This window comes from Asterias amurensis, chromosome 11 (assembly GCF_032118995.1).
Source record: "Asterias amurensis chromosome 11, ASM3211899v1".
Lineage (NCBI taxonomy): Eukaryota > Metazoa > Echinodermata > Asteroidea > Forcipulatida > Asteriidae > Asterias > Asterias amurensis.
The window spans coordinates 6,223,187-6,250,937 of NC_092658.1; the positions used below are offsets into that span (position 1 = coordinate 6,223,187).

Genomic DNA, 27,751 nt, shown 5'->3' on the forward strand with positions numbered 1-27,751 from the left:
CTAAAATGAAATCTAATGGCATGAAACACAAAGAAGTAATAAAAATAATAGAGTAAAGCCAAGGAGATCTACCTCGATTTATGTAAAAAAACCAAAAAAAGACTTACACAATTTAACAGAGATTACAAAACCAAACAGCAGAAAACAAAATCATACAGTTTTCACCTGTCACACAAAATGTACACAGCCAATCCACAATCAAGGGTACAAATGATTTTTCGTGTCCATTTTATGAACATCAGTTTGAAAACCACTGATGTAGCAGTTATCTCAATGTTATCGAATCGCTGCGGCACTGATAAATAAAAAGAGCTGGAAATTGTCGAATACAAGATCTGCAAAGATGAGTTACTCAATATTTATATATTGTTATGCTGGTGTCTTTTAACAAAAAGTGTACCCGCGATTGTGTGCACTAATACAAACACTACAAGTCTAGTTGTTCTTATTACTTATTACTAACGGAATCAATGTGTGGTGAAGAGGTTTTCAACTATAGTTTAATCTCAACGAGGCCTGGTTCTTGATAATTTTACTGAGACAAAGTCGAGGTAAATTATCAAGCACCAGGCCTCGGCGGGTTTAAACCACTAGTTGAAAACCGAGTCAACACACTTTGATTCCCATTCATAAATACCTTTTCGGTCAAAAACATCAACACTTTTTGGTCAAAAAGTAAAATAAAACAATTTTAATTTTGCAATGATTTCTTTCAACACAACACCCCTCCAGCTATGAAATGGTAAAGCCCTCCGCCGCCCTCGGGTAAACAACTCCTTATAAGGGAATGCTGTGCGCGTCGCGCGTATCGCGTGATGTGGCATCTGTTTTAGCCGTTGCTCTCGACCAATAGGAATGAAGAAACTGTCTTATAAGCACAGGTGCAAGCTCGCGTGTCACGCCCATGTTTCAACACTTTTTACCGGTCATAAACAAAGGTTTATACACACCCACGTGACGCGCTCTCCACCAATAGGAATAGCGAAACTGTCTGAGCTATTTATGAGTGTTAGTTAATCTCAGTTCCTTCATCCACCAAATCGAATGCTGTCTTCACAGTGCTTCGCAGGCCTTTTAAAAACTTCATAATCGCTGAAAAGAAAAACTTTATCAATTAAATCCCTGATCCCTGGCCATACGGCAGTTATACATAATGATGGCTTTCGACTAATGCGCCTGAACAAAAATATTGATAAAAAATAGAAAGACCGCAAACACTAGAACTAGGTAGCTTAGTTGGTTGTATGGTTCAAATCCCACTCTAGTCAATTTGTCTGTGTTCAACACCAAAATTATGTAAAATTTACCCGTTTATTTTTTCTTGTTTAATTCAATTCAATTCAATATACATTTATTTCCACAAAACATTTCAACAATATTATAGAACTACACAGTAATGACATACATGTATATATAAAAGACAGAAAATGAATAAACTGGCGGGAAGCGCGTGAAAACAAGGCCCAACATAAGCCAGGTGACTTGTAGCGGCTTGCCTTTACATAACAAAATACATAAACTAAAGGTACATGCTTAAGACAATACAAAGACGAAACAAACAGACAGACAGACAGACAGACAGACAGACAAACAGACAGACAGACAGACAGACAGACAGACAAACATACATACATACATACGAACAAACTACTGGAGAAAATTACAATGACAAAGTAAGCAAAAACAATGAGAATATTGGTTTAGAAACTATAGAAACTATATATGTCACATACTGGGAAATAATGACCGTTTTTATAAGATAGTTTGAACCTAGCCACAGAGGATGACTTAGTTGACAGTTACCATTGCTTTACTCTGAATTGAAGAATTAACCTTACCCATTCCACCAGTGCCATATGCCCCCTGTTTGGCGTATTTCTCATCGTTATCTTTCCGATGAGACATGACAATGACGTACCTATACAGACAAAATGATCCATCAATATTGTTTAAAAACTTCAGGTTACTTCCTTTTGCAACAAATTGAAATTTGGTTGGTAATCCTGATTTGTATCAAGGAAGAAATTTTATGATTTGTGCTTAGCAGCTCTATGAAACCGGCCCCAGGTAACATCTAGGTCAATATTGCGGCGCCCTACAGAGCATTTAGGATGTCTGATGTTGATGTTAATGTTGAGTGTAATAAAAATCAGGTCAAACTTTCAAACCAATCAACAAATTGCCAACATTTGCTTCTTGCAATCAGGGAGATTTAGAACATCCAACATAATGATGGAGAACAAGTTTCCAGAATCAGGGAGGTTTTCAAATTTATTATTATTTTTTATTATTTCATCTTATCACAGCATACAAAAGAAAGATCATATTTTCATTTGTGAACTCCTCGCTTCGGGCTACGTCCCAAAGCCTTATATCTCGAGGGTCTTTCTTAGGATCCTCGCTGTTCCCAACAGCGCCGCCTTCTGCAACAGATATATTCTCATATTTGTCCCTATTTTGTCCAGATGTTTCCCCAGTGCTTTCGGAATGGTGCCGAGCGTTCCAACCACCACAGGAACTACTTTCACTTTCACCTGCCAAATCTTACGAAGTTCCCTGACCAGGTCTCGGTACGTTTGGATCTTGTCCATCTCCTTTGAAGCTATACCCTTAAATCTCCCGGTACAGCTATGTCAATGAGATGGCACATCTTCTTTGTATTATCTAAAACTACAACATCCTGACGCCTATGTTCCATAACATGATCAGTCTGAATGTTAAAGTCCCAGAGGATCTTGACCTCTGTACCTTGACTCTCTGTACCTTTCTCCGGAACACGGTCGTACCATTTTGCAGTCACTTGGACACCTCATGTCTTGCACAGATCCTAACGAATTACCTAGGCCAACTTATCATGTCTACCTTTGTGTTTTATTCTATATCTACGACTGCATTTCAAAGTAGCTGTACAGAACGCACATTGCCACTGTTGAATCCAACAAGAAACGGGTGTAACTTTCACAATTAAAAATTGTATAGGCATACGCTTTGTTTGTTTTGAAAGTTGTATCCTCCAAACAAAATTACAAAGATCTACTTGCATGTTATATAAAACAAACAATGAATGGTTTTCATTCGTGCAATAGTGCAAATAATATGTTAATTCGTTGAAAGATGGAATGTCCTACTCAACTCGGCTCCTAGAACATTCCATCTTTCAACTCAAGAACATATTCGCACCATTGCACTCATAAACATTCATCATTAATTTGTATAATAGCTCTATGGTGTTAACTCTCTTGTATGCATGTTTGTATACGATTTTGTCACCCAAAATGACACACAGGATAGGCCATGTGAGTACGCTGCGCATTGCAAAAGGTCTATAGTGCGAGACAGATTTAAAATATGTCCAACCATGGCCCAATTTTGAGGCCCTTGACTTTCAAGCACAAAAAGTGTTCTATAGGCGCAGCAACAATACAAAATAAATAAAGGATAGCATGCTTACTCTGTAACTATTTGAATGTGTGCAGAACGAAACTCAATGACTGCTGTCAGACAGTCCTTGTAGGCTTGAAGAGCTCTGGAATTGTTGCAAAAAGTAGCTTGGGAAAAAATGAAAACGAAAAATGAAAAGTGCTGCGACAATGTTTCTGAAAACAGCCAACACATGCACTAGGATTTTTTTCACAGTAAAGGAAGATTCCTTTCCTTAAAAACAACAACAACTGTATCAACTAGTAAACAAAGACCTGTATGCTTCGTTTTTGAAGAGGCAAGGGCACCAAGGCATCTTCTCCTTTGTAATGGGCACCCTATAATGAAATTTCAAGAGCACCAAGGCAATGACCAGGGGGCATGGAGGCAATCACCTTGTTCCCTCCTTGAAGTATCAGGCCTGTATAAAAGGGAAATTGACCTGCTAAATGTAAAAATAGTTTTGGAATAAAGAGAGACAAATTTACTATTTACTTTACTAATTTATTACAACCTTTCATAGACTTTTCAGGCTATTGAAGCAAAATTGTTGCTGATTTTTCTGAGGGCCAACAAATCAGAAATCGGACTTGAAGTAGGAAAATATCATGCCTGCATGATGATCGAGCCACAGTTGCTGCCAAAGTCGGGCACGGCCTAAGGTTACGACATAATTACGACATACAACTGCAACTACTTTTCTTACCAAAATGGCGAATAGATGGACCCATGGCTAATGCCTTGATTAAGTCTCGATGTAACGGGGGCATGTCTCCCGCAAACTTTGTACACTGAGCTTCTGTACAGACAATTGAATAATCAAGATTAGTAATGAATATTAATTTATGGTCCTGTTTCATACCATTTTACGTGGTGGTTTTCTTCTCTTGTAGAATGAAAATGTTACAAAGTCTTTTGACTTTAATTTCAGTTGACATACATGAATAAATTAGTAGGATTCATTATAAGTGAAAGAGGAATTGGTGAAATTGCAAGTCCTGCAGTCTAACTATAGGGCCTACTGGTACCCCAGACTGCCGGTAGCATTTGAAACATGAATATTCAAGCTAGATCATGAATATTTATAACATACCATATTGAGATTGGTGTTTCAAGCCCAAGGCTGCATCAAGACACGGAAATGTTGAGCTCTGAGCTGCACTGCCTCCTCCATACTAAAATATGTAACCAGAGAAGAAAATACGAAGCCTGGTCAAAAGAAGGTACTCGTACAATATCGCCTTAGAAATATAGTTGCACAACACCCAAGTGCCCATCCCATCCGCCATTTCGGGAGTCAAAATCTAGCACTAACACGCGAACAAAATTTGGTTCTCAAAATAATGGGAATGGTATATAGACGCACATTGTTAGGAGGTGCGTTCAGACCAAAATCATTTTAGGGAGAATTGGGAAATGGTGAAATTCCTAATCAGTGAGCTTTCATATTATAAAAACATAATTTTTTTCCGGGTTACGGTCGAGCTAGCTGTAAAAAATAACCACACCTCTTGTCAGACCGGAGCAATTTAAACGCTGACTAACATAAATCTACTTCAGTTGTTTTTTTCAAGTTTTTTTTGTAATATGATCAGTGCCGGACATTCCCCTCGATCCAGTTTCATGCTTCTCCTCATTGAGCCCAAGTCTCAACTCGTGGGGTGACAGGTCTTTTTCTTCAGCTGCGCCACTCATCTGGAACTCGCTACCACTTAATCTTAGATCTTGTCAATGTACAACAAAATTCAAATCTTTTCTCCAAACTTAACTTATGTCACAGATTTTCGAGGATTAATTTTGTTGTGTCTGTTTTCTTTTGTTTGATTTTGGTTTTACTGCACCTTGAACACCTAGCAGGGTGGATATGTGCGAATTACAAGTCTTTATTGTTGTTATTATTAATACTACTACTAATAATCATAATTATGGAGTCTTATAAAGCGCCGGTACTGCCAAAATGGCGCTCATGACGCTGGCTCGTGATACAACAGTTATAAATGTATAACAGGTGATCCAGACCAATTCCATTTTCCAAAATAGAACGCTCCGGGGATCACCTCGGGAGTCGTAGTTTTAACCATAGCACTCGAAGCAGTCATTATTTGTATACTATATTCCACACAGTAACCAAGAAAGAACGTGCCCCCATGTGTGTTCCTTGCAATGTGTTCTACAAGGAGACGTTGATCGGCTGATCTAGGTTACTGTGTGAAAAGAGCATATTGAGTGATGAGATCTGAGATGTAGGATGTTACTCACACTGACTGGTTCCGGACTCACTCCCTCATAGATCAAACCCCTCCAACCTTTTTCCTTGAAGGCCTTGCTGTTCCATCTGGAAAGGAAAATTACATTTTGTTGCACAATTTCAACCAATTTGACCCAATGGTTACCGATTTATGGTTGTTTGAATATCAGAGGTCAGGAAATCCGCGAGAAAGAGCATGCCGTGGCGCGAAAACCGTTTATCGGATAGAGCTGAAATTTGAAATTTAAGCTTGTTAAAGACAGTGGACACTATTGGTAATTGTCAAAGACCAGTCTTCTCACTTGGTGTATCTCAACATATACATAAAATAACAAACCTGTGAAAATTTGAGCTCAATCGGTCATCGAAGTTGCGAGATCATAATGAAAAAATCTAAACCTTGTCACACGAAGTTGTGTGCTTTTAGATGGTTGATTTCGAGACCTCAAATTCTAAACTTGAGGTCTCGAAATCAAATTCGTTTAAAAATACTTCTTTCTCGAAAACTATGTAACTTCAGAGGGAGCCGTTTCTCACAATGTTTTATACCATCAACCTCTCCCCATTACTCATTACCAAGTAAATTTTTATGCTAGTAATTATTTTGAGTAATTACCAATAGTGTCCACTGCCTTTAAACCACGATTACCCCATATACCAAATTTGAAGAGGGTATGGGTTTAACCCATTGGACACGGAATATCCATTTGTGAGATGGAGCTCTGAACCGAAACAAAGCTGGAGTTTGAGCCTGTTCACTCGAGAGATGCACAGAGATCCTACTGTAAATTGATATACAACATTATTAATTAAGAGAATCAATGTGTGGTGAAGAGGTTTTCAACTAGTGGTTTAATCCAAACGAGGCCTGGTTCTTGATAATTTTACCGAGACGAAGTCGAGGTAAATTATCAAGCACCAGGCCTCGGCAGGTTTAAACAACTGGTTGAAACCGATTCAACACACTTTGATTCCCATTCATAAATACCTTTTCGTTCAAACAAAATCAACACTTTTTGGTCAAAAAGTTAAATAAATGCAAACATTATAATTGTTCAATGATTTATTTCAACACAACACCGCTCCAGCTATGAAATGGCAAAGCCCTCGGGTAAACAACTCCTTATAAGGGAATGCTGTGCGCGTCGCGCGTATCGCGTGATGTGGCACAACTGTTTCAGCCGATGCTCTCGACCAATAGGAATGAAGAAACTGTCTTATAAGCACAGGTGCAAGCTCGCGTGTCACGCCCATGTTTCAACACTTTTTACTGGTCATAAACAAAGGTTTATACACACCCACGTAACGCGCTCTCCACCAATAGGAATAGCGAAACTGTCTGAGGTATTTATGAATTATGTATTAAACATGCCAAGTATGGCAGTGGTCTTCCCAAAACTGTTTTTGAACCAATTGCAGAAACTAAATGAAAAGTAATGCAATTCTCACCCCGCAAGGAAAGGTCGCAACTTGTTATAGAAAACCCTGGGCTGGCATCTTTCTGTGAATAAAAACAATTAAAAAATAAGGTAATAAACATTCAACTCGGTGGTAGGGGTTCGGACACTAAGAGAATTATTAGGTACACTAAGCTTATAGTTTTGGGGGTCCAATATTGACATGTAAATTAATCTGATCTATTCCTTCACTTTTAATGTGAATTATAAATCTGATTGAATGTGCAGCTGCATGCATGATTGCTTGTGCCGTGTCTTGGTCGAACGGTTAAGAGCACCAGATTTAGGCTCTAAATAAGTGAAGAAACAAGTTTTTATGTTCCACCATGGCGGTATGGTTCCACATAGGTTTGATATTATTCGTGGTGATTGACAATACACAAATAGCGAAAAACTGCAAAAATAGCGCTACTCGCGAACAAGTTGTTGTCGCCTATGCTATAACTTTGTAGAACCCTCCAACCAGTAGAAAAAATAGTACCTCATCCATTACCACAACGTACACTAAAGGATCGTTTTTATTTCCAGGCAAGAAGCTTCTCATGAGCAAAAAAAGGGGACAAAAGAATATGTAGTACTGTTCGTTTTAATGTAGGAACACGACTGTTTCTTATTGTAAAAAAGGGTAAAATGTATGCGTTATTTAATTGATTTCGTCGAGATCCCCAGGGGATTCTAAATCAGATCACTGAAACACGGTAAACCGTGGTGCCATCGGATCTTCAACACGGTTGGAGTGATTCTATTTATTATAAAATAACTTTATATATTTAATAAAAGATAATTTCATGATGACGTGACATATAAAATTACTTCATTGTGCACAACTTCAATAAATTTGAAAATCGGACGTTTATTTTGTGCGACTTGTTGCGAACAAGATTGCCTATAATTAAATATTCATTTCATTATAACTCAGCTATTCGATTAAAATAATTAACAGTGTAACATTTAGACTATAAGTCATGAACTAAGCTTCGATTCAATATAGAACTCAAGTCGGTCATTTCTACCGTTTCTAAAATTACGACTTAACAAAAATCGTGCGTTGAACCTATGGCGTTAGGGAAAAATGAAATAAAAAACATTTCTAAAACGTTTTGAAAATTTCGACGATTACAATAGCTGTTCCGACCACTACGTCGGAAAAGCTCATAAAAAACTTGACGATTTCAATAGCTGCTCTGACTTACCGGGTAAATTTCCATTGTTTGCGTAGCTCTGAGCAACAACGAGAACAATGGATTTACCTGGTAAGTCTGCTGCCACCTGGTGTCCCAAAAAGTCTTGAGAAAAGAGTGCATACCCCGCATTCTTAGGAAGGCTTTTCGCATCTTCCCGAGGGATTCTTTAACCTCGACCAAAGCTGCAATGTATTCATCAGTATTCAAGTCCTTTACTGCCTTTTTTTAAAAGAGAGAATTAAACAAAACAGAGAATTAATCGATAAATTCAATATCATGGAAAGAATAAAAAATAAATTGCGGTTTAAATTGTTACAAATAAACAACTGTAAGTAATAAACCACAAGGGAAACTGACTGGGTATGGTTTGAACAAAGACAAACTGACTGGAGCAGGACTCGAACCAACGACCTCCGGATTAATGATCCGGTTTCCTAACCAACTGAGGTATCCAGCCGTGTATGTTGGCGTTCCCCTTTAAAAGTTAGTCCATTATCTTTATTTAGGTGTCAGTCAGAAGCCATGTAACTGGTAGCTGCAGTTTGGCCAGGGATCACACCCAAGTGTATGATACAACCTGGGAAGCGGCAGACACCCCCATACAAAGATATTGACTAACATAAGGAGACCATCAACTTAGGGCTGGATAGCTCAATTGGTAGGGCACCGACACATAAATCTTAAGAATAATCCCTTATAGGAATACAACAGCTGATAAGCCTTCCGCTTAGGTTCAACATTATATTTTTACATATACATGTAAACTACATTACCTTGCAGTGAAATGTTTCTAATGCATTATACATTACTATCAAAAGCTGCCGTATGCTTCTGACCACCAAAAAAGGTGTTTATTGAAATAATGTTTTAGAATGATTATCGAACGTATATACGTGTACCTTCCCTTTAAGTCAGGTGCACTAGATCACATGGCCACAATGCTCAATAAGACATAAGCAAGTATTGTTTGACGCTTTGCATGGTGTTGAGACATAAGAAGAAACTATAAATATATAGTAAGCTTGCGGGTACAACCATGTGTAAATCTCTTATGGTGAGCGTTGGCTCTTAAAAGAGCCGGTTGAGTCTCAACGTTTCGAACGGTACACTGTAAGCATTTACAGACCATCTCACAGAGGAGATAATAATATTTAAGAGAAGGGTTCAATGAAAAGCAGCTGTACCTGCTGGGCTTTGACTAAACCCGCCAAACCATGACCAAACTCCATCTCAACCAAGGAGCTCACTAAAAAGAACCAATCGCTGTCCTGGCCACCCACAAAAGGAACAATAACTTTCATATTCCTGCCAAGAAATAGACACTTCTTTAGAAAGTAAAAAGCAAACTTCCACCTGTTTCAGACAGGTGCCCCAGAGATACCAAGTCCAGAGGCCAGCTATGCGTGACATTTTTCAAAGCTCACCCCCCCCCCCGAAAATAAAAATTGCCAGTTTTAGAATGCCTTTCAAAATCGCCGCATCGCCGACCAACTGTTTGTTTGTTTGTTTTTTTTTAATAAAAAAAACCCAGAAATTTAATTGTGGACAAAAAAGTGTGCCAAAGTGCATTAAAAACCTCTTCAGAGTAATTAAAACTAACATGAGGTACACAGAATATGTTGATGGTTAATGACTACACAACCATACACAAGTCAGTTGGAAATTACACAACCATACACAAGTTAATTGGAAACTACACAACCATACACTAGTCAATGGGAAACTACACATCCATACACAAGTCAATGGGAAACTACTCAACCATACACAAGTCAATTGGAAACTACACAACCATACCGTGTCAACGGGAAACTACAAAACCATACACATGTCAATGGGAAACAACACAACCATACACAAGTCAATGGGAAACTACACAACCATACACAAGTCGATTGGAAACTACACAACCATACACAAGTCAATGGGAAACTACATAATCATACACAAGTCAATGGGAAACGACACAACCATACACAAGTCAATGGGAAACTACACAACCATACACAAGTCAATGGGAAACTACACAACCATACACAAGTCAATGGGAAACTACACAACCATACACAAGTCAATGGGAAACTACACAACCATACACAAGTCAATGGGAATTGACACAACCATACACAAGTCAATGGGAACTCACACAACCATACACAAGTCAATGGGAAACTACACAACAATACACAAGTCAATGGGAAACTACACAACCATACACAAGTCAATTGGAAACTACACAACCATACACAAGTCAATGGGAAACTACACAACCATACACAAGTCAATGGGAAACTACACAACCATACACAAGTCAATGGGAAACTACACAACCATACACAAGTCAATGGGAAACTACACAACCATACACAAGTCAATGGGAAACTACACAACCATACACAAGTCAATGGGAAACTACACAACAATACACAAGTCAATCGGAAACTACAAAACCATACATAAGTCAATGGGAAAATACACAACCATACACATGTCAATGGGAAACTACACAACACTACACAAGTCAATGGGAAACTACAAAACCATACATAAGTCAATTGGAAACTACACAACCATACACTAGTCAATGGGAAACTACACAACCATACACAAGTCAATGTGAAACTACACAACCATACACAAGTCAATGGGAAACTACACAACCATACACAAGTCAATGGGACACTTCACAACCATACACAAGTCAATGGGAATTGACACAACCATAAACCAGTCAAAGGGAAACTATACAACCATACACAAGTCAATGGGAAACTACACAACCATACACATGTCAATGGGAAACTACACAACCATACACAAGTCAATTGGAAACTACACAACCATACACAAGTCAATAGGAAACTACACAACCATACACAAGTCAATGGGAAACTACACAACCATACACAAGTCAATGGGAAAATACACAACCATACACATGTCAATTGGAAACTACAAAACCATACACAAGTCAATGGGAAACTACACAACCATACACAAGTCAATTGGAAACTACACAACCATACACAAGTTAATGGGAAACTACACAACCATACACTAGTCAATGGGAAACTACACAACCAAACACAAGTCAATGGGAAACTACACAACCATACACAAATCAATGGGAAACTACACAACCATACACAAGTCAATTGCAAACTACACAACCATACACAAGTCAATGGGAAACTACACAACCATACACAAGTCAATTGGAAACTACACAACCATACACAAGTCAATAGGAAACTACACAACCATACACAAGTCAATGGGAAACTACACAACCATACACAAGTCAATGGGAAAATACACAACATACACATGTCAATGGGAAACTACAAAACCATACACAAGTCAATTGGAAACTACACAACCATACACAAGTTAAATGGAAACTACACAACCATACACTAGTCAATGGGAAACTACACAACCATACACAAGTCAATGGGACACTTCACAACCATATACAAGTCAATGGGAATTGACACAACCATAAACCAGTCAAAGGGAAACTATACAACCATACACATGTCAATGGGAAACTACACAACCATACACATGTCAATGGGAAACTACACAACCATACACAAGTCAATTGGAAACTACACAACCATACACAAGTCAATAGGAAACTACACAACCATACACAAGTCAATGGGAAACTACACAACCATACACAAGTCAATGGGAAAATACACAACCATACACATGTCAATTGGAAACTACAAAACCATACACAAGTCAATGGGAAACTACACAACCATACACAAGTCAATTGGAAACTACACAACCATACACAAGTTAATGGGAAACTACACAACCATACACAAGTCAATGGGAATTGACACAACCATACACAAGTCAATGGGAACTCACACAACCATACACAAGTCAATGGGAAACTACACAACAATACACAAGTCAATGGGAAACTACACAACCATACACAAGTCAATTGGAAACTACACAACCATACACAAGTCAATGGGAAACTACACAACCATACACAAGTCAATGGGAAACTACACAACCATACACAAGTCAATTGGAAACTACAAAACCATACACAAGTCAATGGGAAACTACACAACCATACACAAGTCAATTGGAAACTACACAACCATACACAAGTTAATGGGAAACTACACAACCATACACTAGTCAATGGGAAACTACACAACCAAACACAAGTCAATGGGAAACTACACAACCATACACAAATCAATGGGAAACTACACAACCATACACAAGTCAATGGGAAACTGCACAACCATACACAAGTCAATTGCAAACTACACAACCATACACAAGTCAATGGGAAACTACACAACCATACACAAGTCAATTGGAAACTACACAACCATACACAAGTCAATAGGAAACTACACAACCATACACAAGTCAATGGGAAACTACACAACCATACACAAGTCAATGGGAAAATACACAACATACACATGTCAATGGGAAACTACAAAACCATACACAAGTCAATTGGAAACTACACAACCATACACAAGTTAAAAGGAAACTACACAACCATACACTAGTCAATGGGAAACTACACAACCATACACAAGTCAATGGGACACTTCACAACCATACACAAGTCAATGGGAATTGACACAACCATAAACCAGTCAAAGGGAAACTATACAACCATACACAAGTCAATGGGAAACTACACAACCATACACATGTCAATGGGAAACTACACAACCATACACAAGTCAATTGGAAACTACACAACCATACACAAGTCAATAGGAAACTACACAACCATACACAAGTCAATGGGAAACTACACAACCATACACAAGTCAATGGGAAAATACACAACCATACACATGTCAATTGGAAACTACAAAACCATACACATGTCAATGGGAAACTACACAACCATACACAAGTCAATGGGAAACTACACAGCCATACACAAGTCAATTGGAAACTACACAACCATACACAAGTCAATGGGAAACTACACAACCATACACAAGTCAATGGGAAACTACATAACCATACACAAGTCAATGGGAAACTACACAACCATACACAAGTCAATGGGAAACAACACAACCATACACATGTCAATGGGAAACTACACAACCATACACAAGTCAATGGGAAACAACACAGCCATACACATGTCACTGGGAAACTACAAAACCATACACAAGTCAATGGGAAACTACACAACCATACACAAGTCAATGGGACACTTCACAACCATACACAAGTCAATTGGAAACTACACAACCATACACATGTCAATGGGAAACTACACAACCATACACTAGTCAATGGGAAACTACACAACCATACACAAGTCAATGGGAAACTACACAACCATACACAAGTCAATGGGAAACTACACAACCATACACAAATCAATGGGAAACTACACAACCATACACAAGTCAGTGGGAAACTACACAACCATACACAAGTCAATGGGAAAATACACAACCATACACATGTCAATGGGAAACTACAAAACCATACACAAGTCAATGGGAAACTACACAACCATACAAAAGTCAATTGGAAACTACACAACCATACACAAGTTAATTGGAAACTACACAACCATACACTAGTCAATGGGAAACTACACAACCATACACAAGTCAATGGGAAACTACACAACCATACACAAGTCGTTGGGAAACTACACAACCATACACAAGTCAATGGGAAACTACACAACCATACACAAGGCAATGGGAAACTACACAACCATACACAAGTCGATGGGAAACTACACAACCATACACAAGTCAATTGGAAACTACACAACCATACACATGTCAATGGGAAACTACACAACCATACACAAGTCAATGGGAAACTACACAACCATACACAAGTCAATGGGAAACTACACAACCATACACAAGTCAATGGGAAACTACACAACCATACACAAGTCAATGGGAAACTACACAACCATACACAAATCAATGGGAAACTACACAACCATACACAAGTCAATGGGAAACTGCACAACCACACACAAGTCAATGGGAAAATACACAACCATACACAAGTCAATGGGAAATCACACAACCATACACAAGTCAATTGGAAACTACACAACCATACACAAGTCAATGGGAAACTACACAACCATACACAAGTCAATGGGAAAATACACAACCATACACAAGTCAATGGGAACTCACACAACCATACACAAGTCAATTGCAAACTACACAACCATACACAAGTCAATGGGAAACTACACAACCATACACAAGTCAATTGGAAACTACACAACCATACACAAGTCAATAGGAAACTACACAACCATACACAAGTCAATGGGAAACTACACAACCATACACAAGTCAATGGGAAAATACACAACATACACATGTCAATGGGAAACTACAAAACCATACACAAGTCAATTGGAAACTACACAACCATACACAAGTTAAATGGAAACTACACAACCATACACTAGTCAATGGGAAACTACACAACCATACACAAGTCAATGGGAAACTACACAACCATACACAAATCAATGGGAAACTACACAACCATACACAAGTCAGTGGGAAACTACACAACCATACACAAGTCAATGGGAAAATACACAACCATACACATGTCAATGGGAAACTACAAAACCATACACAAGTCAATGGGAAACTACACAACCATACACAAGTCAATTGGAAACTACACAACCATACACAAGTTAATTGGAAACTACACAACCATACACTAGTCAATGGGAAACTACACAACCATACACAAGTCAATGGGAAACTACACAACCATACACAAGTCGTTGGGAAACTACACAACCATACACAAGTCAATGGGAAACTACACAACCATACACAAGGCAATGGGAAACTACACAACCATACACAAGTCAATGGGAAAATACACAACCATACACAAGTCAATGGGAAACTACACAACCATACACAAGTCGATGGGAAACTACACAACCATACACAAGTCAATTGGAAACTACACAACCATACACATGTCAATGGGAAACTACACAACCATACACAAGTCAATGGGAAACTACACAACCATACACAAGTCAATAGGAAACTACACAACCATACACAAGTCAATGGGAAACTACACAACCATACACAAGTCAATGGGAAAATACACAACATACACATGTCAATGGGAAACTACAAAACCATACACAAGTCAATTGGAAACTACACAACCATACACAAGTTAAATGGAAACTACACAACCATACACTAGTCAATGGGAAACTACACAACCATACACAAGTCAATGGGAAACTACACAACCATACACAAATCAATGGGAAACTACACAACCATACACAAGTCAGTGGGAAACTACACAACCATACACAAGTCAATGGGAAAATACACAACCATACACATGTCAATGGGAAACTACAAAACCATACACAAGTCAATGGGAAACTACACAACCATACACAAGTCAATTGGAAACTACACAACCATACACAAGTTAATTGGAAACTACACAACCATACACTAGTCAATGGGAAACTACACAACCATACACAAGTCAATGGGAAACTACACAACCATACACAAGTCGTTGGGAAACTACACAACCATACACAAGTCAATGGGAAACTACACAACCATACACAAGGCAATGGGAAACTACACAACCATACACAAGTCAATGGGAAAATACACAACCATACACAAGTCAATGGGAAACTACACAACCATACACAAGTCGATGGGAAACTACACAACCATACACAAGTCAATTGGAAACTACACAACCATACACATGTCAATGGGAAACTACACAACCATACACAAGTCAATGGGAAACTACACAACCATACACAAGTCAATTGGAAACTACACAACCATACACAAGTCAATGGGAAACTACACAACCATACACAAGTCAATGGGAAACTACACAACCATACACAAGTCAATGGGAAACTACACAACCATACACAAGTCAATGGGAAACTACACAACCATACACATGTCAATGGGAAACTACACAACCATAAACCAGTCAATGGGAAACTATACAACCATACACAAGTCAATGGGTAACTACACAACCATACACATGTCAATGGGAAACTACACAACCATACACAAGTCAATGGGAAACAACACAACCATACACAAGTCAATGGGAAACGACACAACCATACACATGTCAATGGGAAACTACACAACCATACACAAGTCAATGGGAAACTACACAACCATACACAAGTCAATGGGACACTTCACAACCATACACAAGTCAATGGGAATTGACACAACCATACACCAGTCAATGGGAATATACACAACCATACATAATTCCAGAGATGCCAGGTACAGAGGCCAGCTATGCGTGACATTTTTCAAAGCTCAACCCCCCCAAAAAAAAAAAAATATTGCCATTTTTAGAAGGCCTTTCGAAATCGCCGCCCAATTTTAATTTTTTTAATTTTTTTTTTTATAAAAAAAAATCAGAAATTGAATTGTGGACAAAAACGTGTTCCAAAATGCATTAAAAGCCTCTTCAGAATAATTAAAACTAACATGAGGTACACAGAATATGTTGATGGTTAATGTGGAGGTACGATTGTGTCAGATTATTTCCTTCCAAACTAAAAAAAAACTGACTAAAAATTAGCAATTTTTTGCTTTTGGAGCTGTATATCTGATTGATCGATTTCTGATTGAACCCAGTATCTGTAAGGAAAATTACGAAACAGAGACAAAATATACAAAATCTTACTCAATAATCAATGGGCCTGATGGATCAATAAGCTCCCAGTTATAGAGAACAGAGCAAGCTTCGCACATTAAGGCGTTGATACCCAAATGCTCAGAGACCGCCCAATAAGGAACAGCAACATTCTCTGGAAGGTACTGCAGGGAAAAAACAGGGACAAAATTACTGGCTTTTGCAAAGTCAATGAGTGTGTGTTTAATAAGCTTTCATCTCGATGGTATAGTTGTTGGACATCTGCTACAGATTGGCAATTGTCTTTGGTTGATTTTTTAATTTAAAGTGACTTGAGAAAGCACTCAGTGCTTTACATTACACACATTGGCTGATCATGGGAAAAACTAAATGTGGTTTTATTCGGTTGGATAACTTATATAACCAAGGCGCTCCGCGACCCCGCCACGTTTATCACGTGATAGGGTGCGGCATAATCAAATCAACTCACTGACACGTGATATTATAAATAGTACACTTTTGCTATTAAATTAGTTCAAGCCGTTCTGCCGATGCGCTGAGTGTTTTTCTACGCTTTACTTTAGCTTATGCTTGCTTGGTTTCACTCAAGTTTTGAAGAGATAATTATCGTTTTCAAAGATGTTTTGCTTGTTTTCTTTCTGCTGTCTTCTGCTGTTCTTTTCTTTGTTTTGTTTTTTGTTTTGACTTTTAATATGCATGCCAACTATAACTGACATATGCTACAACTGCAGACAACCCGGTCACTGGTCAAGAGATTGCCCATAATAACATCGACACCACGAATTCCTGAGCCGAGCCAAGGGCTAGGGCAGCACCATCAGGACTTGCATCCACAATGTTATGGGTTCGAATCTCCTATACTAACCGGTGACTTCACAATAACTAGATATTGTAGTCTAGTTACTGAATCACAACATCTCAAATTGTGCAATTAATAATAATAGACGTGAAAACCAATGTTTGTAATATTGTATGGGAGAAATTGGCTGATGCCAGCTCGGCGTTTATTTCCCCCGTGGAAGTTAGCTGAATTATCTTGATGGGAAGATCATCTAAACATAAATATGTGGGTCTTCCGTCGTTAACTGGTTAAACAACAAATCTATAATGAAAAATCTTGAGTGTCCAAATACCCGTGGAATGCGTGTTTCGCCTTCTCCCCAGACATAACACTGTGTAATGAAACAAAGAACAGTGTGAGCAACTCGCCACTCTCCTTCACTCTCCAAGCGCCGACAGTCAAGGTAAGGCATCTGGAACAAACAAAATAACCCAAGAACATCAAAAACAGGCGATTTAAAGGCAGTGGACACTATTGATAATTACTCAAAATAATTATTAGCGTAAAACCTTTCTTGGTGACGAGTGATGGGGAGAGGTTGATGGTGTAAAACATTGTGAGAAACGGCTCCCTCTGAAGTGACGTAGTTTTCGAGAAAGAAGTAATTTTCCACGAATTTGATTTCGAGACCTCAAGTTTAGAACTTGAGGTCTCGAAATCAACTATCTAAAAGCACACAACTTCGTGTGACAAGGGTATTTTTTTTCTCATTATTATCTCGCAAGTTCGATGACCGATTGAGCTCAAATTTTCACAGGTTTGTTATTTTATGCTTATGTTGAGATACACCAACTGTAAAGGCTAGTCTTTGACAATTACCAATAGTGTCCACTGCATTTAATCAAAGAAACTATCTGCACCTTGTTATAATAATAATAATTTTAGGGATTTTAACACCCGAAGACAAGTACCAGAGGAGCTCCAAAATAAGCCATTTAAAGGAATTGATCAAACCCGTACAAATTGCACCAATGATCTTATAGTTCTAGCTGAGCAGATGATTGCTCTAGTGAAAGTGACTAAGAAAACAGTGGGTGTAGTGGTACGTACCATATCCACTTTTTCTCTAAGTGTTCCATCATCAACAAGTTCTTGAAGTCTTGTCGCTATATTCCACCATGGATCAAAGTACTCTGGAAGTTTCTTTTTCTGGGAAAACACAAGAATAATGATAATATTGATAATAATAATAATACAGAATTTATAAAGCGCCATTCCATCAGAAACATACTACAAGATATAACCATGGAGCGGTATGTTCTTATTATGGAGGTTTCGCATGCTAACGGATCGACGGTTAGTGCGACGGATACGTCATCATTATGACGTCATACACTACTTGTTATCCGCTATACGTGCTGACGACACTGATATACACGTAACTAGGTTGCGGAAAGCTAAACGTATGCGTATGCGTATCCGTTCCCATGCGAAACCTACCTATTCTCCATGATATTACCAAAAGAAAAATTTACTAGCGCAGAATTTGATTTTGAACCAAAGACCTCTGAATTAACGTGCCGGTGTCAGATGCAATTGTGTCCGCCATGACACTTTTGCTTATGCAGTTGTGTCCAGGGCTATGCAAGACACCGTCCGGTGGACATGTACATGACTGTACATGTATGTGCCCGCGTAAGCGAGCGTTCATGCACTGAACCTACGTATCATGACATGCACTTAGCTTGTCATAAAAATGGCGAACGTGTTCCGTCGACCAAGGGCGTTTAATTTACTGCAAGGACGGTTTTGCACGGGGGCGGACACAACTGCATATGCAAATGTGTCTGGGCGGACACAATTGCATTATGCAGCAGCGTCCGAGCGGACACGATTGCATATGTAAAACCGCCCGGCGGACATGATTGCATATGCAATAATGTTCTCCGGCAAGTATTGCATAGAGGACATAATTACATGCGACACCGGCGCTCTACCAACTGAAATATCTAGCCCTATGTTGGTGGTCTCCCTATTTTGTCCATATCTTTGTTAGGCTGTGCCAGTCAGAAGCCATACAATTAGTTGCTCTGTAGCCAGTCTGCAGTCCAGTCTGGGATCCACACACAATTCAGAACATCAGGAAAGTCGAAGCTGTCCAACGCCGAGCTGCGCAATTCATTATGCACGACTTTTGGAGTCACTCACTCACTCAGTCGACCAAAGTTGTCATGTTGCCGCATGTTTGAGTCGGGCTCGCTGTCTGACTCGCCACACAACACTATCCTGCATACAACTGATCAGTTTTTCCTTGTTGTTAACTCCTGCATCTTCAATCAGAGTCTTTAGCATGGTTTTGGGTCTTCCGGGACCGCGCCTGCCGTAGGTGGGCGCCCTATGGGAGGGTATACTCGGTAACCATTCTGAGTGAGCTCCAACTTCAACAAGAGCGACGTCGAGTTTAGCGGCCAACTTTCTTTCCATTTAGAAGTTAGCTAACATATGAAATCAAATTATTTTAGTTGTGGACAAGGAATGAACCCAATTTTGCCAAATAAGAACTCAGCTAAATTGACTGGAAAACTGTATTATTGCGACTGACCGTAATGCGGCTGACTCAAGGCTGTTGGCGTAGTGTGCCCCGGCCCGGCGCGGCACAATTCGGCAGTCTGCACGCTGTGCGTACATGAACACGTACATGTATACAGTACAATGTATGTACAGTACATTGCACAGCGAGAACAGTATAGCGAAGTCGTGAGTACGGTCGTGTCTTTCTGCTTTCAACTTAGCACGCGTGGCTCAAACAAATACTTAAAAATACTCATGTACCCGTGTACCATACAGATGGTAATGTATATGTACAGTAGGTACGTGTGTGTACATACGCTTTACGCGTACGATATGCACTGTGTTATGTATGGGGGTGCGCTGGCGGAATTCAGTGATGAGGACTGGGATTTTGCAGGTCGCGGCTGGCTGTAGCGCCTTGATCAAGGCTATGTATACCTATGTGTTCAAGTTGCTGACCATTTATAAGTATCATGTTGGATACTCATGTATAAGAGTTGTGTGTTACATGTAGTAAAACTTTCCCAATGTTTTTAGTTAGAAGGAACTTTTGAAATGTGACTAGTGTATTCTTTAACATGTCATACTTACCGCTTTCACAATTTGTAACATGCAGAGCACAAAGCCCACAACATTTCTAATACCATCCATTCAAAGCCTAGGGTGTCAAGTACAAATCAGTCTATAAACTTACTGGAAAGAATATATCACACAGAACTACTAGCACCAAGATCAAGAAAAGACACAGAAAAGTGTATTGCGATTGACCATGGATTTGGGTACTTTTTCAAAATGTCCATAGATTTACATTAAACTTACAGCAGGGTTTGAAGAAAATGATAATAGAAAGCTTCCCTTCAAATATTACTTACTGAGGTGCTGTAGTTTTTGAGAAATGAGTAAAACCATGTCATGAAAATACGTTTGTAAATGCTTAAAACAATTTTGGTCTCATGAGACCAAAATTATTTTCATGACATTGTTTTACTCATTTCCCAAAAACTACAGCACCTCAGCACGTAATATTTTCAGACAAGCTTTCTACTATCATTATCTTCGAACTGTGTAAGTTTAGTGTAAATCTGTGGACATTGTGTTTTTGTCCTACAAAAAGTACATAGACCCTTTAAGGTCCTTACTGAGGGACACACAAGTGTCGTGACCAGGTTAGACCAATTTTAGTCAGTGGGAAATAAATCCCCAAAAATTGTTCAAGTTTAGGTTTCCAAACTGTCATACTTCATGTTATGAAACCATGCAATAAGTTGAATGGCCTTGACATTGTTCTCTGTGACATTTGTTTCTCCTTATCAAATTAGCAGTGTCTGCACATTGGACAATATTTCGAAATCTATGCTCCTGTATTTTGCTAGAGTGCCAGGCGGAAATTGTCAGTTGCTGGGCAGGGCTGCCGAGCACCGCTCAGCGTGGCTACAGCGCCTTACACTGGTCAACTGGGGATCAAACTCACATCCTGCTGAGTCAGCTACCAGAACTTGAGTTTCATGCTCTAGACAATTTGGCAACACCAAGCTAAGAAAATAAAGGTATAAGATAAAGCTGGGTGTCAATTTTCAAATGAATATTATTTTGTTTTTAATTATGTGAAGGAAAATCACTGTATACCGCAAAGTTTTCATAGAGGAAGCCTAGTCTCTGGGATACATCATAGTCATCAAGACGGGGCACCTTATTCTGTAAATTCAGGAGCGCTGCATCTTCTCTACATATTTCCATCTCCTTTCACTTGAAAAACCCTGCATGGAAGAAACCCAAGTTTAATTCAATTTGTGCAACAACTACAAGGAAGAATAATGTTATGTAATTGATCAATGCTAATATAAATGCGCAATATAAATGTCCGTTTTATTATTATTTATAAGTACCTGTTTGGGTCCACGAACTTGCTAGAATAAAATGTTAACACTAAAAAACAGCATTGCACTGCCTATTTTCTTGTTCGTTTGTTTCTTGGTTTCCACTTATCTTTAGTTTATTTTGCATTCTAGATGCTCTGTGGTGCAGTCTTTAGGCCAATTAGAGACCTATTAGCATGGCTCTGCTTACCGCCGAATTCTGTGCTTACGATCACGATTCCCCGCTTACATGCAAGCGCCAAATTTATGCGCTAGCCCATAGATATAGAATAAACGCAAATAAGTCGAAAAACCGAGATAGTGGATGTCAACATCCTAATGAGTAGTGTGTCGTTCTGCTGTGATAATTTATCTCGGGATGACGACATCCTAAAAGTAGGATCTCGTCTTGTTGTGATAACATGTCTCGAGAAGTTGACATCCTTAAAGTAGGATGTCGTCTTTGTGGGAAAATGTATCTAGGGATGTTGACATTCTAAAAGTACGAACATAAAATTCAAAGATACACAATAATTGCGTAAACACGTATTTCAAAGATACTCTACGCGAAAACACGGAAATGCAAGATATAACAACTCTGAAATGCGGAATTGGCAAAGATGTGACATCTCGGAAAGACGGGATTCCGAGTTCATCACAAAGTCCCCTGCAGCCAAACCGGTTATGACTTGATAAAACCGCGCTCAAAGTTATATGTAACTAGTTAAGGCTGTTTAGCTTTTAATCTTTGATTTAAATGAATTCAGACATCATCTTCGATTAAAATTTATGCCACAAGCAAAATTATTAATGGTCTGATTTTATTTCAATGGGTAACAGAAATGGCTGTTAGCAAACTGTTTCCCACAAAAACTACACGGTGTACGTGCACAATATTGTTATTGGCCTCAAGCCTTGACCCCACTATAGATATAATTATTCATGCATTCGGTTCAAAATGATGAAAGTTTGTTGTCGCCACAATATTCAGCGAACCATGATTATTAGAATTATTATTATTATTATTATTATATATTAATCATAAGCCGTTGAAGTTACATTATACTGTCTCCATGCGCTGATGATAATCAAAAGGATAAAAGTCTGTTGTGGCTGCAACCACCCACTTATCTTCACCGAACCATGAATCCATATGTACAAATAAAACATTCTAAAGAACACCCATACATAGATTTTAAAATCTCTAATGGATGGTATATTTCGACATGTTTTTTTTTCAGCAAGATTTGTGGGCCCATTTTCTCGTGTGTTATTTTTATCAAACAACTATAGTGTTCCCTTTTATGTTTTATTATGATGTTGGGTATTTTGTTTATCTGTTTCATTTGAATAATATATTCATCTCTCACGTTATTGGATAAGTTTTATTTTACGCTAACTGTTTTGTTTTTGTTCTTCCTGTAATTTTGAATTGTTTGTTATTATTATTTTAAATCTTCGGACATAATTTTTTGTTGGCAGGGGCCGTCCAGGGTAAGGCAAAAGTTTTAAAAACTGTCATCAATGGCCCTCCCGTGTTTTGCCGCAACTAAAGATTACACCTACCAAATATAATTGCTTACATTGCTTTCTTCATTAGATAAGGGAGGGGGGGGGGGGTCCGTACTCGTTAAAGGAACACGTTGCCTTGGATCGGACGAGTTGGTCTATAACTGAGCGTTTATAACCGTTTTTTATAAAATGCATATGGTTGGAAAGATGTTTTAAAAGTATAATACAATTATTCACACAAGTTTGCCTCGAAATTGCGTGGTTTTCCTTTTACTGCGCGAACTAACACGGTCGGCCATTAATGGGAGTCAACAAAAATTTGACACCCATAAATGGCCGACCGTGTTAGTCGACGAGGTAAAAGGAAAACCGTGCAATTTCGAGGCATGTTTGTGTGGGTCATTGTATTCTACTTTTACAACATCTTTCTACCCATATGTAATTTATACAAAACAGTTACAAACGCTTTTCAAAGACCAACTCGACCGATCCAAGGCAACGTGTTCCTTTAAGCTTTGCTTTTTATGGGCCCCGCCATCCCCTATATGTGTTTTGCATTAGTTTTTAGTTTCTGTTTTCTATTATTGTTCGATTGCATTTGCTTGTAATAAATCACTCATTACCTTTTGTGTATAGACTAAGCAAGTCTCACGCGTTTTTGAACTTCCGGGACCATTATGTTCCCAACCTTATGGAGTTTTACGTGGGACATAATTTTTCGTCCATTATTTTAGTTTAACGTAGTTTATGACCATGAAAATTACAAATATTGTTGGAAATGTAATACTAATTAACAAAACATATAAAAGTAAAATCATTAAAAAAAATCCTAATTTTGGGATGTCGACTTCCCGAGATAAGTTATCACAGCAAGACGAAATCCTACTTTTGGGATGTCGACATCCCGAGATAAATTATCGCATGCCAGGAAGATGACATCCTATGACAAGTTGCATTTTGTGCATACAGATAATTCGCATTCTATCATATAATGATGTGTTCCCTTGGTCAGCTTTTTAATATCCGTAATGCTACTCTCACACTTCGGCGAATATCTTGCGAATATGAATGCTTGAAATTCGCGATGAATTCGCTCAAAAGTTGCGATTTGATAGTGAATATGTTCTCGGTCGTCCTTAAACCTCTCCTTACCAATATCTTACGAATAATACGCACGCTTTACCAACAGTACCAATGGCTTACCAAATGCTTACGCAAATCGATGGCGAATAATTACCGTCTTCACAACATTCGCTGAATGTACGGAAGCGCTTCGTATTGCTCTCTCACAGAGTGGCGAATGTTCTTGCGAACATGAATATTTGAATTTCGCGTTGAATTCGTCCAAAATGTCGGTTGGATAGTGAATATTTTCATCTCGGTCTCACCCCTCGATCGTCCTCGGTCGGCCCTCTCCTTACCAATATCTTACGAATATATTACGAATGCTCACCAACGCTTGCCAATGCCTTTACGAACGTTGCAAACGCTTACGCACGCTTTACCAACGTTACCAATGCTTACGAAAGGCACGCCGAATGACCGTCTTCGCAACATTCGCTGAAATGTTCAAACCGGTTTGTAAATTGAGCCATCTTCGTAAGGAGGTGTGGAATAATTTGTGAACTTTCCGAATTTGGTACCAACGCTTACGAAGACACGGCGAATGTTGCGAAGTTTGAGCGATTGTCAAATATTTCCTTCCGATAGCATATTCGCCAGCATATTCGCCGTGTGAGAGCAGCATAAAGTGACCGATCTTCGTAAGGAGGTGGAGAATGACTTGTGAACGTAGTGAATTTATGGCGAATGTTGTGAAGTTTGAACGATTGTTAAATATTTCCGTTCGTAAGCACATTCGCTAGCATATTCTCCCAAGCGTGAGAGTAGCATAAGACCTCTTGCCATTCAGCCTAGATTGCTTTCGCTTCTGAAAGCGAATGGAATTTTTCGGTTCAGGGGTAATAGAGCGGGACATTGTAAGCCATACAAGTGTAAAATTCCTTTTCAAATTGGTCACCGGCTTGTTCATAAGCCTTAGGGTAGCTTTGGAAAACCGTACTCCTGTCCTTTAAACGCATTGCCGGTGTCAGATGCAATTGTGTCCGCTCCAGACACTTTTGCATATGCAATCGTGTCCGGGCTATGCAAAAACCGTCCGGTGGACAAGTTCATGACTGTATGTATGTGCGAGCGTGCATGCACTGAACCTACGTATGCAGCATGGATACTCACGTATTTTATGATTGCAGCGAATACCCAACGGCCGAACATTTCCCATGTCATTCATGACATACACTTAGCTTGTAAAATAATGGCGAACTTGTTCCGTCGACCAAGGGCGATTAATTTACTGCAAGGACGGTTCTGCACGGGGCGGACACAACTGCATATGCAAATGTGTCCGGGCGGACACAATTGCATTACGCAGCAGCGTCCGAGGGACACAATTGCATATGCAAAACCGTCCGGCTGACGTTATTGCATGCGACACCGGCTTGTTTATGTTCACAAGGGTAGCTTGAAAACCGTACTCCTGTCCTTCAAACGCATTGTTGTAAATCCTGATATCCATCAGGATTAACAACAATGCGTTTGACCGCGGTATAGGCCTGCGGTTTTCCAAAGCTACTGGAGCAATAACAAGCCGGTGACCAATTTGAACAGGAATTGTACGTCATTAACTAGTGCACCCAATCCATAAATATTGTTATCATGTGGAGGGCCATGACCAGGAATAACAGTTTGGCCATGTTTGGACCATTTGACTAATGGAACTTTTGAGAAATTACTTTCCAAATTCAAAGAAGTGAAAAAGCACTCTTTAAAGAGCCATATGAAGGACAACTCTTTTTCGAGTGGTCTTCCACTCTTTTAGATTGAAGATTGCATCTTTTTGTGTGATTTTTCACTCTATCCTGGAGTGAAACCCCTCTAGAAGAGTGAAATAACCACCACTCTTTTGAAAGAGCCATAGTAGGGACAACTCGAAATGTAAAGAGTGATGTTTTTCACTCTTTTACATTTAGAGAATAAGCCAAGTAGCTGCGACACAGCTGTAATGTTGGTGCGATAACGTAACCCTCCTCCCGACGGCGGGAGGAGGGTTACGTTATGTTACCCCATGACAGGGTGAAAATGGCACAACAAACTTAATCAGACCTGTATCCTCGTGTCCTGCTATATTCACACACTTAAGATTTCAGATTTTTTTTTTAATTTAGTTCACAGAACCAAGAACAACTTTGAGCTTTATTTTTTATTTTGTCTGATGTCAAAAGCACACCCGAGCGGAGAATTTCAAGCCCGCAGAACGACGTCGAAGCACAACGGATGTCGTCGTCTGCAAACGTTTTACGTCATATAAATTCACGCACTTTGTTTTAAAACATCCCTTATGAAGTCCCTATGGGTGTAGCCTTTCTAAAACCCTCGATTCCCTATGGCAAGTAAACTAGACTGCAGAAACTGCCAGTGATAACTAACTGGAGGGGCTGTGGGTACTTCTGCAAACTATAAAGCCCGGTTCATACTTCCTGCGAATGCGAAGCGAATGTTGACGTCACAAATTCGCAACGAATAATTCAGCGGTTCAAATTCACGTCAAATTCGCTTCGCATTCGCATTCGCAAGAAGTATGAACCGGGCTTGGGCCTAAGGCTCCCCCGTGAGCCTATACGTTTTCGAAATCATCGTTGATAGGTGATTTTTTTTTTTCGTTTGCCATCAAAAACTCCAGTTTCCTTTGAACTGAAAAACCAAAACTTTCCCCACACACTCAATATACATTAATGAAAATGCTTGTATTGCCTTTTTATCAAGTTAAAAAAAAAAAATGAAATTTTCTGCTCGGTACTTACTGTTGGTTTTCTGTCGCATATAAACTTTTCGTCCCGCGCGGCTGTGCATGGGTTGGTTTCTGTGTTGAGTTGTACCATGGGATTTTTGCACCGTCACCCTATTCAATGTCACGTACGCCGGAGTCGCGCATG

General features: G+C 39.1%; 1 protein-coding gene across 1 annotated transcript; it reads right to left on the bottom strand.

Annotated features, from left to right (window-relative positions):
- Window positions 1-78: 78 nt before the first annotated feature.
- Window positions 79-27,666, bottom strand: LOC139944382 (indoleamine 2,3-dioxygenase 2-like). The gene is made up of 14 exons (XM_071941387.1): window positions 27,620-27,666; window positions 22,018-22,148; window positions 18,931-19,029; window positions 18,173-18,292; window positions 17,070-17,203; window positions 9,494-9,614; window positions 8,432-8,528; window positions 7,118-7,169; window positions 5,680-5,755; window positions 4,514-4,595; window positions 4,127-4,219; window positions 3,452-3,548; window positions 1,839-1,918; window positions 79-1,092 (listed from the first exon to the last, which is right to left on the bottom strand). The coding sequence occupies exons 2-14, from the start codon at window positions 22,126-22,128 to the stop codon at window positions 1,010-1,012; spliced, it is 1,245 nt and encodes a 414-aa protein (XP_071797488.1). The 5' UTR covers window positions 22,129-22,148; window positions 27,620-27,666; the 3' UTR covers window positions 79-1,009.
- Between the last annotated feature and the right edge of the window lie 85 nt (window positions 27,667-27,751).

Bases quoted from the DNA above. Each gene is read 5' to 3' on its own strand.
- LOC139944382 (XM_071941387.1), bottom strand. From the start codon at position 22,128: ATGGAAATATGTAGAGAAGATGCAGCGCTCCTGAATTTACAGAATAAG. The intron at 9,615-17,069 runs GTAAGATTTTGT...ATTTCTTGGCAG, and splicing joins TCAGGCCCATTGATTATTGA to GAATATGAAAGTTATTGTTC. The intron at 5,756-7,117 runs GTGAGAATTGCA...TTTCCTTTCCAG, and splicing joins TTGCGACCTTTCCTTGCGGG to ATGGAACAGCAAGGCCTTCA.